Source organism: Anabrus simplex, chromosome 2 (assembly GCF_040414725.1).
Source record: "Anabrus simplex isolate iqAnaSimp1 chromosome 2, ASM4041472v1, whole genome shotgun sequence".
NCBI classification, from domain to species: domain Eukaryota; kingdom Metazoa; phylum Arthropoda; class Insecta; order Orthoptera; family Tettigoniidae; genus Anabrus; species Anabrus simplex.
The window spans coordinates 612,128,455-612,141,381 of NC_090266.1; the positions used below are offsets into that span (position 1 = coordinate 612,128,455).

The 12,927-nt window shown below is 38.0% G+C and overlaps 1 protein-coding gene across 1 annotated transcript in view; it reads right to left on the reverse strand.

The window, feature by feature from the left end:
• Positions 1 to 9,085: 9,085 nt before the first annotated feature.
• Positions 9,086 to 12,927, reverse strand: part of LOC136864259 (ATP synthase subunit beta, mitochondrial) — a 68,797-nt gene continuing 64,955 nt past the window's right edge. The window contains exon 10 of the mRNA XM_067141009.2: positions 9,086 to 9,838. Coding sequence (XP_066997110.2) covers positions 9,713 to 9,838 — 126 coding nt within the window. The 3' untranslated portion in view covers positions 9,086 to 9,712. The remainder of the gene's footprint in view (positions 9,839 to 12,927) is intronic.

A 12,927-nucleotide genomic window follows, 5' to 3' on the forward strand; every position in this document is an offset into this window, starting at 1 on the left:
CCCGTGCTACGGGTGTGGGTTTGTTTCTGCTGTTCTCGACCTTGTGTTGTAGCGGTGTGCTGTGGTCTGTAAGCTAGCTTGGTTCGTTGGGAGGGGGGGGGGCAACGAGGGCGTGTCGTCATTTGCTGTTTCGGGCGGGGAGGTGGCTTCTGTCTGTGACGTAGCGGCCTCGTGATTGCTTAGTGCGTTCGCTGGGCGTATTTGATTCCTTCCTAGTAACTCCGTGTATCTCAATATGTGTTCGAATAAGTGGTTTCTCTGCTCATTTATTTCATTTAAGTTCTTGTCCCTATTAATTGACTTGTCTAGAAATATGTGAATTCTTTCTAGACTGTTCATTAGTCTTCCCTTGTTCAGTCTATTAAGAATTACCACGTCTTGTGTTTAATATCTGTAAATCTATGGCCCGTCTCGCTCATATGTACTCCCATTGCGGAGAAACTACGTATGTTTTCTCTGCATTGACGTGTTCTTGGTACCTTATTGTGAAATTGCGTCCTGATTGCCCGATGTATGTGGCCCTGCACTGGTTGCATATCAATTTATAAACACCTGAATCCTGGAAACACTCTTCACTGTTCATATTAACCATATTATGGTTGAAAAACTTATGTCTCGTGTTGTTGTTTGTTGAGAACGCTACCTTGATGTCATGTTTCTTAAATAAATTAGTAATTGCGTAAATATTAGGGTTGTTGAAGGTGAACCTCACGTGCTTTTTTGTTTGCTCTGACAGTTTTAATAAATTTGTTTGTAGTTTGCGTTTACGTTTGGTAATTAACTCGTTAATAGTTTTTAAACTAAAACCGTTAATGAGGGCCTGTTGTCGGATAAAAGCTAGTTCTTTATTCCTCTCTTTATTGGTTAACGGGATTTCGAAGGCTCTATTAATAAAGCTGTAATACGCGGATTTTTTCTGTGTGTCGGGGTGTAGAGATTTGTTATGAATCATAGTTGGAATGAATGTAGGTTTTCCATAAATTCCAAAGTGAAATTGGTTGTCTTTTTTAGTTGTAACGTCTAAAAAATTGATCGAACCGTTTTTCTTCAACAATTTCACAAGACATGGTAATTCTTATAGACTGAACAAGGGAAGACTAACGAACAGTCTAGAAAGTATTCACATATTTCTAGACAAGTCAATTAATAGGGACAAGAACTTAAATGAAATAAATGAGCAGAGAAACCACTTATTCTAACACATTGTGATACACGGAGTTACTAGGAAGGAATCAAATACGCCCAGCGAACGCACTAAGCAATCACGAGGCCGCTACGTCACAGACAGAAGCCATCTCCCCGCCCAAAACAGCAAATGACGACACGCCCTCGCTGCCCCCCCCCCCTCCCAACGTACCAAGCTAGCTTACAGACCACAGCACACCGCTACAACACAAGGTCGAGAACAGCAGAAACAAACTCACACCCGTAGCACGGGAAGTAAAGAAAACAAACAGGACAAGGGTAAGTTTATATTTCCACATCTTCCAATACTAAATAGCCTCCCTAGCAATACGTTTCTAGGCGACCACAACTAATTGACGCAATCTTTTTCTGCCGGTTACAGGTCGTAATACAGACAATCTAACTTAAAAAGTTCTTGAACACCAAATAGTAGACTTCATTCAACAGCGGGCCACACTTTTCCACCTAATAAGAGACAAGTGACGGGGAAGAAAACCAGAAGCCGTTTTAAGAAGACATACACACTTCATAAATATTTCAACAGGAGCATTTTACCCTAAATCTCCAAGTTTTTAACAGCAAGTGATTTTATCGGAAAAGCTCTCAGGACTTAGTGAACCTAAGACATTTTAGTCCAATAAGTGTTTTTAATATAAAGTTTAATGTCCAACTAACAACCGCCCTCAATGCACTCCCCTCCCCCTCTATACGCTTTCTACTAACACCTGTTTTTAATGTTTTAATGTAAATTATGAGATTGATTTTATGCTATTTATACCTAAGCTACATGTAAAACAGCTGATGATGATTGCTAAGCAATCGAAACATGTTCTGTGATTATTAATGTCTTTATAAATAGCCCAAGGCTAAATGGAAAAGAGAAAGTATCGATTAGGTGGAACTTTTTTTCATTTATTGATTGGATTACATTATCGATACGGGAATGAAGTGGATAGTTTTTAGTACACCTACTTGTTTTGTTAAACATGAAGCCATGATTTCCAGTGTTGACTTAGTTAAATGTAACAAAGGCTTTTCAGTCTGTCAAACACACAGCAAATACAATGTAAATTAAAACACTATAAACATATTTTACACTTCGAAAATAAAAGTAAATCTTTGAATATAAAAGAAGCAATAGAAATTTACGTCGCAAAAAATGCTTATGCCAATAACCTGAATGAGCATACACATTTAAATAATTCCCCCCTATTCGCTCTACTCACATAATATTCTGACACCTACTCATTAAATTGCTTCTATCAATAATAATAATAATAATAATAATAATAATAATAATAATAATAATAATAATAATGCCCCTTACTTTATTCACCTAAAAAATTAATAATTTGCATTCATCCATATTAAATAAAGGTACATTTAACATGGAAAAGGTCAATAACATCTCTCCCCTCTCTAATGTTGATGGAAGGTAAATTGCTTTTATCATAATAATAATAATAATAATACCGTTCCTTACTTTATTCACCTATGAAAAAAATATGAATTTGCATTCATCCATATTACATAAAGGTACAATTAACATGAAATAGGTCAATAACATCTTTCCCCTCTCCAATGTTGATGGAAGGATCCACAGCGCTCCAGCCGCTCCGCCCTACATCTCCCTCCCCTTTCCACTCTATAGTCTACTCGATTTAATCATCCAATAGGAGAGATCCACATTGCTCTACAAGGCCCCTCCTTTTCTTGCCCTCCTCTCTCCACGCGCAGCGTGGCTCACCACAAACTTTCCATGACCACAGTCCTGAAAATAGCGTTTGGTGACAACGGACTTAACATCGGCAGTCTAGATAAGTACGTAAGTTTTTCATTATATTAATAATTGTATATATTTTATTTTTGTCATTAGTGTTTCATGTTATCACTAATCTCTCTATCATTGACAAGTTTACGCTACGTAAACAATACTGTACATATATAAGCTTGTTTTTAAGTGATTTGATAGAATCTGAGGATGTTCTTGTAGAACGAAACATGTCATTCTTTGTATGTTAGTGTGTGTTTTGCAGATATGTTTATAGTGTTTTAATTTACATTGTATTTGCTGTGTGTTTGACAGACTGAAAAGCCTTTGTTACATGTACACCTACTTGTCGAAATTGGAGCAGACATTTTAGATTGCACATTCCAATCATGCGTAATGGTAATTGCATGTGCAGCAAAGCGCATCTTGCCCAGTCTCAAGTTTCAATAATGCAGCATCCAGGTAGGTGCACCTATAGTAGCAGTCAGTTTCTGTAGTTAGCCTACTCATTCATGTACTTACCACTGCGTACAATGCCAGAATGCGTATCCTTTATAATTACGTTATACTGCCGTCAAAATAGATCTCTGTAGAAATGACGCGTGTTTACGGAATGGACAAGACCCGTGGTTTGCTATTAGTATACCCTGCACGAACAACGTTCAGCTCCATCCACCTGCAAGCCTACAACACGCTGCTTGCTAGAGCGGGGCAACACTCACAAGATTTCTCGCAAGAAACAGTGCCTGCGCTAGTCGCGAGATAGAGACCCTTTCTCAGACTACATTGAACCACTCTGCCATTTCTTTAACTGAAGCACTTTTACCACCCACATTCTTAAAACAAATTCCATTTCTTTCTTTAAACCCAGTAAACCAACCTGAGCTTGCTTTAAAATTAACAATGCCTAAATTTGTGGCTTCTGCGTTAGCACACTCTAATGGACCACTTAAAGACAATTCTGGCACCTTGGTGTCGCCGAAAACCATAAAAGTAGCTAGTGGGGCATAAAGACAACATTTATCCTGAGAATTGCCGAATTTACTCGTGTATTAGACCCCCCTGGCTTTTCGAGACAAAGAAAATTAAAAAAAAATCTCGCCTATAAGACCCCCAACGTAATTCGTCAGAGAACGATTATGATTCCGCTTTGAAGTGAGTACAAGTCTTATTGCAGCTCTGATGACATCACACAAATTTGTGAATAGTTTCGTCCGTACGACCTACGCAACGAAAAACGCGGCAAATCCATGCGGTACATCTGTGTTTCGTAGTTAAATGTCCGCCTCTGTAGCATACGTCTACTGCAGCTCTGATGACGTCGCACAAATAGATGAATAGGCCTAGCTTCGTGTCCAACCCGCACATTGCAAGCATGCATCAGTCATGCTATATGTCTGTTTTGTAGTTAATAATGTCCGCCAGCATAATAGCTAGCACAATTAGTTGCTGTTTTCGGGGGTCTGACTTCGATTCCCGGTACCGTACTGCCAGAGATTTACGAATGGCAGGAAGGCTGATATGCGGTAAAAGCGGTACCTGTAACTCCCCTCCACTAGGCGTGTCTAAAAATAGCTGTATCACCTCGGGATGAGGAAACGAGTTTACTTTAGTTGAGAAATATTCGCGGTTGTTGCTATTTATACAGCAGGCGAGATCATTAACAAAGTGGTCGTTTAATATCTCGTAACTATCTATATACTGTATATAAAATAACTTGTCCTGACTGACTGATTCATCATCGCCGAGCCAAAACTACTGGACATAAAGAAATGAAATTTTGGGGATACATTCACATTAAGATGTAGGTGCTCACTAAGAGGATTTTTGGATATTCAGTTGCTAAGGGGGTTGACATTTTAAAATGAGTGTATCTATATCTCAAAACTTTAAAAGTTTACAGATGTAAAAATTGGTATTTAGAATCTTCTTTAAAAATAAGGAAACACGTATTTTGTTTTCAGAAAATCCCAATAGGAGGGGTGAAAAAGGGGTTGAATGCCTTTAATCAAGATACCAGCACTCATATCTCAGAAACTGAAGATATTACAGACCAGAAAATTGGTACTTTTGATCTCTTTTAAAAATTAAGAAACACGTATTTTTTTGTTTCTGGAAAATCCAATGAATGGGAGGGTGAATTTTTAAAATGAACGTGTCTATATCTCAAAAATTTGAAAGTTTATAGATGTAAAAATTGGTATTTAGAATCTTCATTAAAAATAAACACTATTTTTTTTTGTTTTTCGAAAATCCCAATAGGAGGGGTGAAGAAATGGTTGAATGCCTTAAATTAGGATTCTTATACCTCAGAAACTGAAGATATTACAGACCTGAAAATTGGTGTTTGGGATCTCCTTTAAAAATAAACACGTATTTTTTGTTTTTTGAAAATCCAATTAATGGGGGGGGGGGTGAATTTTAAAATGAGTATATCTCAAAACGTTTAAAGTTTATAGATGTAAACATTGGTATTTAGAATCCCCTTTAAAAATAAAGAAACACGTATTTTTTTTGTTTTTGGAAAATCCCAAGAGGAAGGGTGAAACAGGGGTTGAACGCCTTTAATGAGGATACTTAAATCTCAGAAACTGAAGATATTACAGCCTGAAAAAAGGCATCAGGGATCTCCTTTAAAAAAAAAAGAAACATGTACTTTTTATTTTTGGAAAATCCAAATAGCGGAGGTTTGAAAGGGGGGTGAATTAAAAAAATGAGTATATCTCAAAACTTTCAAACTTTACAGATGTAAAAATTGGTACTTAGAATCTACATTCAAGATGAAGAAACGTGTATTTTCTTTGTTTTCGGAAAATCCCAATATGAGGGGTGAAAAATGGTTGAATGCCTTTAATAAGGATACTGAAGATGTTACAGATCTGAAGATCGGTATTTGGGATCTCCTTTATAAATAAAGGTGTATTTTTGGTTTTATGAAAATCCAAATAGTGGGGGGTGTATTTTGAAAATTAGTGTATCTATATCTCAAAACTTCAAAAGTTGTGCAGATGTAAAAAATATATATATATATTTAGAATCTCCTTTAAAAATAATAGAACACGTATTTGTTGTTTTCTGTAAATCCCAATAGGGTGGGGGCGGTGAAAAGTGTGAATAAGGGGTTGAATGTGTTTAATGAGGATACGTATATCTCACAAACTGAAGATATTACAGACCTAGTAGTCGGTATATGGAATCTCCTTTAAAAATACAGAAACATTTCTGTTTTTGGGAAATCTAATTAATGGGGGTTAAACACGAGTGACAAATTGGGGTGAATTTTTAGAAAGACTATATCTACAGTATATCTCAGAAACGTAAAATGTTACAGACGTAAAAACTGGTATTTGGAATTTCCTGTTAAAGAAGAGAAACAGGTATTCTCGTAAAATCCAATGAAAGGGGGGGGGGGTGAAAAATTGAATGAGAATACTTTAATTTTTATTAGATTTAAGTTTTTACAGACGTGAAAATTGGTATTTAGATCTTTAAAAATAAAACGCCACATTCGGGGGGAATCATCTTTGGGGGCGGGTGTGAAAAGGAGTTGAATTAGTTTCATGAGGACACACATATCAAAAACTGAAGATAATCGGTATTTAGAAGATCTTTTTACTATTAAAGAAACAAATTTTTTTGCCGGAAAATTCACTTAGGGGAGGGGGAGGTGTGAAAGTGAAAAAGTTAATTATTTTTATGGGAATACTTGTATCTCAAAACTGAAGGTAACACACATGAACATTGGTATTTGGAATCTCCTTTAAACATAAAGAAACACCTTTTTCTTGGGGGGGGGGGGGGTAAATCAACCGCAATGGGGAGAAAACGGAGGTGAGACCAATTGATTTTACTGTTCCTAATGTACTTAACTTATAAGGAGCCTCCGTCTCTCGGGCGGCAGCGCGCTGGCCTCTCACCGCTGGGTTTCGTGGTTCAAATCCCGGTCACTCCATGTGAGACTTGTGCTGGATAAAGCGGAGGCGGGACAGATATTTCTCCGGGTACTCCGGTTTTCCCCGTCATCATTCATTCCAGCAACACTCTCCAATATCATTTCATTAATCATTGCCCCAGAGGAGTGCGACAGGCTTCAGCAGCCGACACAATTCCTATCCTCACCGTTAGCTGGGGGCTTATTCATTCCATTCCTGACCCGGTTGAATGACTGGAAACAGCCTGTGGATTTTCAATGTACTTATTCTGATCACAAACCGATCATTTTTATTGTTTCCTGGGTTTGTTTTCAAGAGCCGGATCTCCTCAAGAATTTGATCCACATTAAAAATGCTTATAGGAAAACATGGCTAAGATCTAGGGACCCAACTGACCGGATGGAATACCTGGACCTAGCCCAGGAAGTATGAAATCGATTGCTGGAAAAAAGACTGAAAAATGGGAGGAACGTTGCCGCAATCTCTCTGAAAATGAGTCATATCGCGAATATCGGCGGGTTATATAAAAAACGATAAGCATTTAATTATGAGTTTCAGTATAATACCGTAGCGAAGCACGGGTATCTTGCTAGTAGGTATATATTTGGAGAGAAGTAAGTTTAAAACATGATGAAAGCTATCCAATTCAAACGATCGTTTTACTCTCCAACGTACCTAACAAATAATTTTATGCCGACGTACTTTAAACGATTTTCGGAGACGCCAAACAAAACATACTAGGGTATGCGTTAATAAAAAAATAAACAGACGTACAAAATTAGACAGTATGATAATAAAACTCATTACCTCCACACCTATAGATATCCATGAATGCGGTATATTTTCCTGTTATTTATTTTTTCCGTCGAACTTCTGGCACTATCAGGGCGATAATATACCTAACCTAAACGTGGTCTGTCTTATCTCATGGACAGCTGTTTACGCAAATCCTGATGTGCTAAATGTAGAGAACAAGCATGAAATATACTCAAAAAATAAGGAAAAGCCGCAGTTATCAAAGGAATGTTTCTAGTTACTATGTATTACATTCAGAAGTACAACTCGTAGCATACGCTAGCTATCAGCCGATGGTTTGGCATGCCTTCTACAGTAGAACAGTACGGCTTTATTCGGAAGGAGTGGCTTCTGCTACATATACATCAACTGGGAATAGATTTACACTCTTTAGACTCTATGGTCGGGAACGAAATTATTTTTAAAAGGTTCAAAGACGGGACCTCGCATGCTCTTGATTGCAGTGCATGGCTCAAAGAGAATGAACAATGAAGCATGGCCGACGCGTCTGGCGAGAGATAGCAGTGAAGATGACGTCACTTAGAATGGCACGATGGTAGCAGGGCGGGGAAGTTGGCGGCGCAAGGCGATAATTCAAATGAAAGCAGTGATCAGGTTTACTGTGTGGTAGGCCTACTGCTGAACTGACACGAGACAAATTACTGGCCATTAAGTTCTTTTGTATCAGTATTTAATTATATGATAACACAATACCCTTATCCCTATCTTCGACGGGATTGAGTATGAAGCGAGATAAATCTTCGTAGCGAGTTTTTATGGCCGTATGCCCTTCCTCACGTCAACCTCACCAGAGGAATTAATGAGATGTAACGAATGACGTGATGAGTAACTAAAACAGACTTATGCGTACTGTAGGCCTAAAATTAGTGTTCAGCATTGTCTTTTTACGTTCAGAAACGCTGCCTTCCGACGAAAATAGCCAGTACAATTTAAATACATTCTAAGTTTGTTAAATAATAGTATAGAATGTTTACACGTACAATTTATAGCTCTTTATAACCTAGAAGTAGTGTTCGCTGCACAAAATTTTGAGGTTATCGCATATTGGACCCCCCTTTATTATTTTTGGCTGTAAAAGTGGGGGGGGGAAGGGGTCTAATACGCGAGTAAATACGGTAGTTACATAACAGAGAGGCACTGTACAACCAGTTGCCGTGGCTAGTGATGTAGCCCACAGGCCTAATGAAGACGCAGACTTTGAAGGTAGATTTATGCAGGGGGTTTGTGCGGTGGTAGTGGTGAAGGGAAGCATCCATGGTAACTGCCAGGGGTAGTTTTACTGTTCGGTTGTGAATGCAAGATTTTTCACACGAGATACAGAGAAAGGTCTGATTCGGAGGAATATGGCAAATAAGAAACCTCAATAAACTAAAAAAAAAAATTGTTATATTAACATCCTTTATTTTAAATTTTATTTACAACTGATGACCAAGTACGATTTTCCACAATTTTCTTTCCTCTGTTTTTTCAGCATCGAGTTCCAGGGACTTACGTGTCATGTGCAGTCAAATATCAAATGTATGCACATCCTCAGATGAAAAACTTTAGTACAGTTCATTATCAGCTAAAAGATCTACAGCTTCAAAAACTGCTGTGCTGCAAGCAGGATGTGACAACATTTAGGAAAGATTTTGCCAGTAAGATAAATTATACACAGTATTCTGAACAAGCCGAGTTATTTTTTTTTTGATCACGCATCACACATTCAAAATGAAAGTGATCACATTAGAAAAACACAAGATTTCTACTGTACAGATTTAATTAGGGTTTAATAAATGTACAATCTGAATACAGACACTCCACATGACTATCACATGACACACAACACAAGAGTTCCCAACTTCCTGCGAACCAGTATTTTGAAGGAATGCTCAATGAAGAGAGGAACAAAAAGTTCCTTTATCCTTTTGTCACATCTGCTTAGCCAAAAGTCAAGTGTATGCACAACAAATAGCACTTCAGCTACTCCTATAGGAAAAGTCTTAAACACTCGTTCCTCTCACTGAGTTTATGATGCAGCCGCTTCAGCAGCAAGCCTTTCTGCCTTTTCTACAACTTCTTCAATAGGTCCCACCATGTAGAAAGCAACTTCAGGCAAATGATCATATTCACCATTCAAAATTTGCTGGAATCCCTGAAAAAAAAAAAAAAAAAAAAAAATGGAATCAGAACAGAGCATAATTCACATAATCAAGGTATATAAACACTAGAGTAATGCATAGTTTACCCTTGTCCCTTCCTGAGCTTATGCAATTGTATTTTTCCTCCATGCTTGTCTTTATTTTCCTAACTGTTTTTGGAGTATACTAGCAGTGTTGGTTAAAAGAGTATTGAATGTAATTCAAAGCAGTGAGTTCTTTGCTTCTTGAAATACACTGTTTTACTACTGTGCTGGCTGGTGGGCAGCTTTTAGCAGAATCATTTGTACAAGCATAAATTTTAAAATCTACAAATCAGATAAAGTTCATAGCTCTTGTCTTGCGCACCACATTAAGAAATACAGTGGAACCTCAATTCTGTTTTTGGAGGGACCACAAAAAACCCATTGGAAAACAAAATCCATGAATGAATGAACATCAACAATTTGGCTAAACATCATAAAAATGAAATATGTATAAGTATAATCTTACAAACACTCCTAAACCAAGCCAAACCAAACTACAGTCCCAAAGGGCCTTTGACTACCAAGCAACCGCTGCTCAGTCCGGCGGCCTGCATATTACGAAGTGACTCGTTGCCAATGTGACTAATCCTCTTGGCCATTATTCCTGGCTCTCTAGACCGGGGTCACCATCTCACCATTCGATAGCTCCTCAAAGTAATCGTAGGCTGGATGGACCTGGAACCAGCCCTAATCCAGGTAAAAATGCATGACTTGGCTGGGAATCAAACCTGGGCCCTCCAGGTGAGGCAGGCAAGTTAGATCGTGGGTCGGTTTCAAACAATTACCGGTTAAAAATCACAAAACTTTACATTCCATTTTACCGGGGAAACTTTGCCAGTTTCCTGTGAAACCTTGCAGTTCAGCTACATTGATCAGCCAAAAATACCAGTAATGCCAAGCCAAATTACAACCGACCAGAGGTAGCTTTTAATTCTCTAATCAAATAAAGCACATCAGATATAAAAGCATCCAATATGATGGCAAAACGCCTCTAATCTTCCATTGTAATTCGGTCACCAGTGTACGTGTACTGTTCATAGTTTCTAGAAATTTTGTACCATGTAAATTAGGCCTACATCGACTTTTAAAGGTCGAGAGTATGGTTTTGAATGCAAGCATTGATTCTCAAAAGTCCTCCAATGCATTATATTCAATTCTGTGTGTGGGAAATGATACAAACTTTTTAATTAAACATCTGTGGTGTTTATATCATTTTAACACAAACTTAAAATTCCTAGTTTTATATTAGGATCGAAACAGTAAAAGGCAATCCTAAAACCTCCCATGGCTTAATGTATGTAAGGTGCAACATAATCTTGTACAATAATATTAAAAGACTAAATTTGTGTTAAAGAGCAGTTTCGATTCCTGCCTAAAAGCCCACAGACTATACAGTACACCGAGGGAAGGGCTGAAAACTTGTTCGGCGATACAATCTAAAACAAGTAAAAACATTAACCCCAGACTTAATGTACTCGTTTCACAACTAAGAACATTTGACTACTCTCTTTCCGTCTTAGAGCTGTCAAAATGTGCCATCTCCTTCCAGTTGTGTTGGCCACACTCTGCTTTATGATTTCCCAAGAAATCACTAAATATGTTCCGTTATGGAAGTTCATCGCCAAATTATCGCAATGACGTGACTACACCCAAGATCCACAAGTATGCCACAGCAGTCCTTTCGTAAGATACCATTTCTTGAAAAACGCTAATTGAGGATTTAGTGCTGATGGGACTGAAATCTGAAATTTCTGCACGGTTGATCCAGGAAATAGTTTTGAGGAACGGATAATGCAGGACTTTTACGTGATTTAATTAGGATGCTGCGGAAAAACTTAATTTGAACGAATAATCTCGGAAAACAGTTTCCAGGAACGTATAATTGCGGTTCTACTGTATAAGCAATAGATTTGTCTGTTCAAGCGGCATACAAAAAAATTGCCAAGTCATTCCACAGTAACAAAAGCAAAATTTTAAACAGCAGTAGAAATTTATTGGGCTGGAAAGAATTTTTGGTACAGATATAACTCCTGATGAACAAAAATCCTACCATACACTGCTATTCCTTCTTTAGCACCTAGTAAGAGTATTCTCTCTTCATAGTTATCTTCCCTTGCATTAACATACCTGCCAACTTTACAAAACCAAAAAGCAGGAGATACAATTGGTCAAAACTGCTTATATTCTACATGTCTGTTACTTCGTAGGTCTGAGGCTTTCTTAAAATGTTCCGAGTTCTGTAAATTCTGTGAAGTAGGATGCTACCCTACCAACACACAGTTACAGTGAGGATCTCTCCTGTAATAGGCCAAGCACCACCTGAGCACAAAGAAGGACCGCAACTCAATATCTCCGAGATAGCAAATCCGATTCCATAGTAACTTATTCAGACTCTTGAGCACTTACTTGGGCCAGTGAGCAGCAGTAAGTTTCAGAGACAGGCTTCAATATGCCAAGTAGCGCACACAATGGACTGTTGAGTTATGCTGGAAGTGTACTGTTGAATATAAGCAAGACAAACCAGACTGAAAAAAGAGAGGGGGGGGGGGGGGGGCGCCTGCCAAAGCCCAACAAACACCTTTAAAGGACTGCAAACTAAGAGGAAAAATTTGAATGTGTGGAGGTAAAAAAAAAAATGCACATTTTATCTTTGCCTAATTAGAACCTCCATTTCTCAGCAGCATAATTCCAAAGCACGGAAGTTATGCAAGAATTACCAGGAGTACAAGTTACCTTCCTAAACTAAATTATTGGAGTAATTAATAAGGAGGCTAAAAACCTAAATGGCACTGACTTATAAAAGCACAATTTACACACACCGAGGCATTAGGAAAACCAACAGTAACACTACCATGCATTTGCAATCAATCAGGACAAAGGGGCCACTCACAATGAAAAAGTACAGAACCATAATTTTTTTTTTACCTGGGAAATTGAATTATAGCAATCCAATGATTATACCTTGAAGTAACATGTGAGGTTAAACAGCACTAGACATTTACAAGTAGTATTCTCCTCCAAATCCTTTAAGCAGGTCAATACAAATACGTGAAATACAG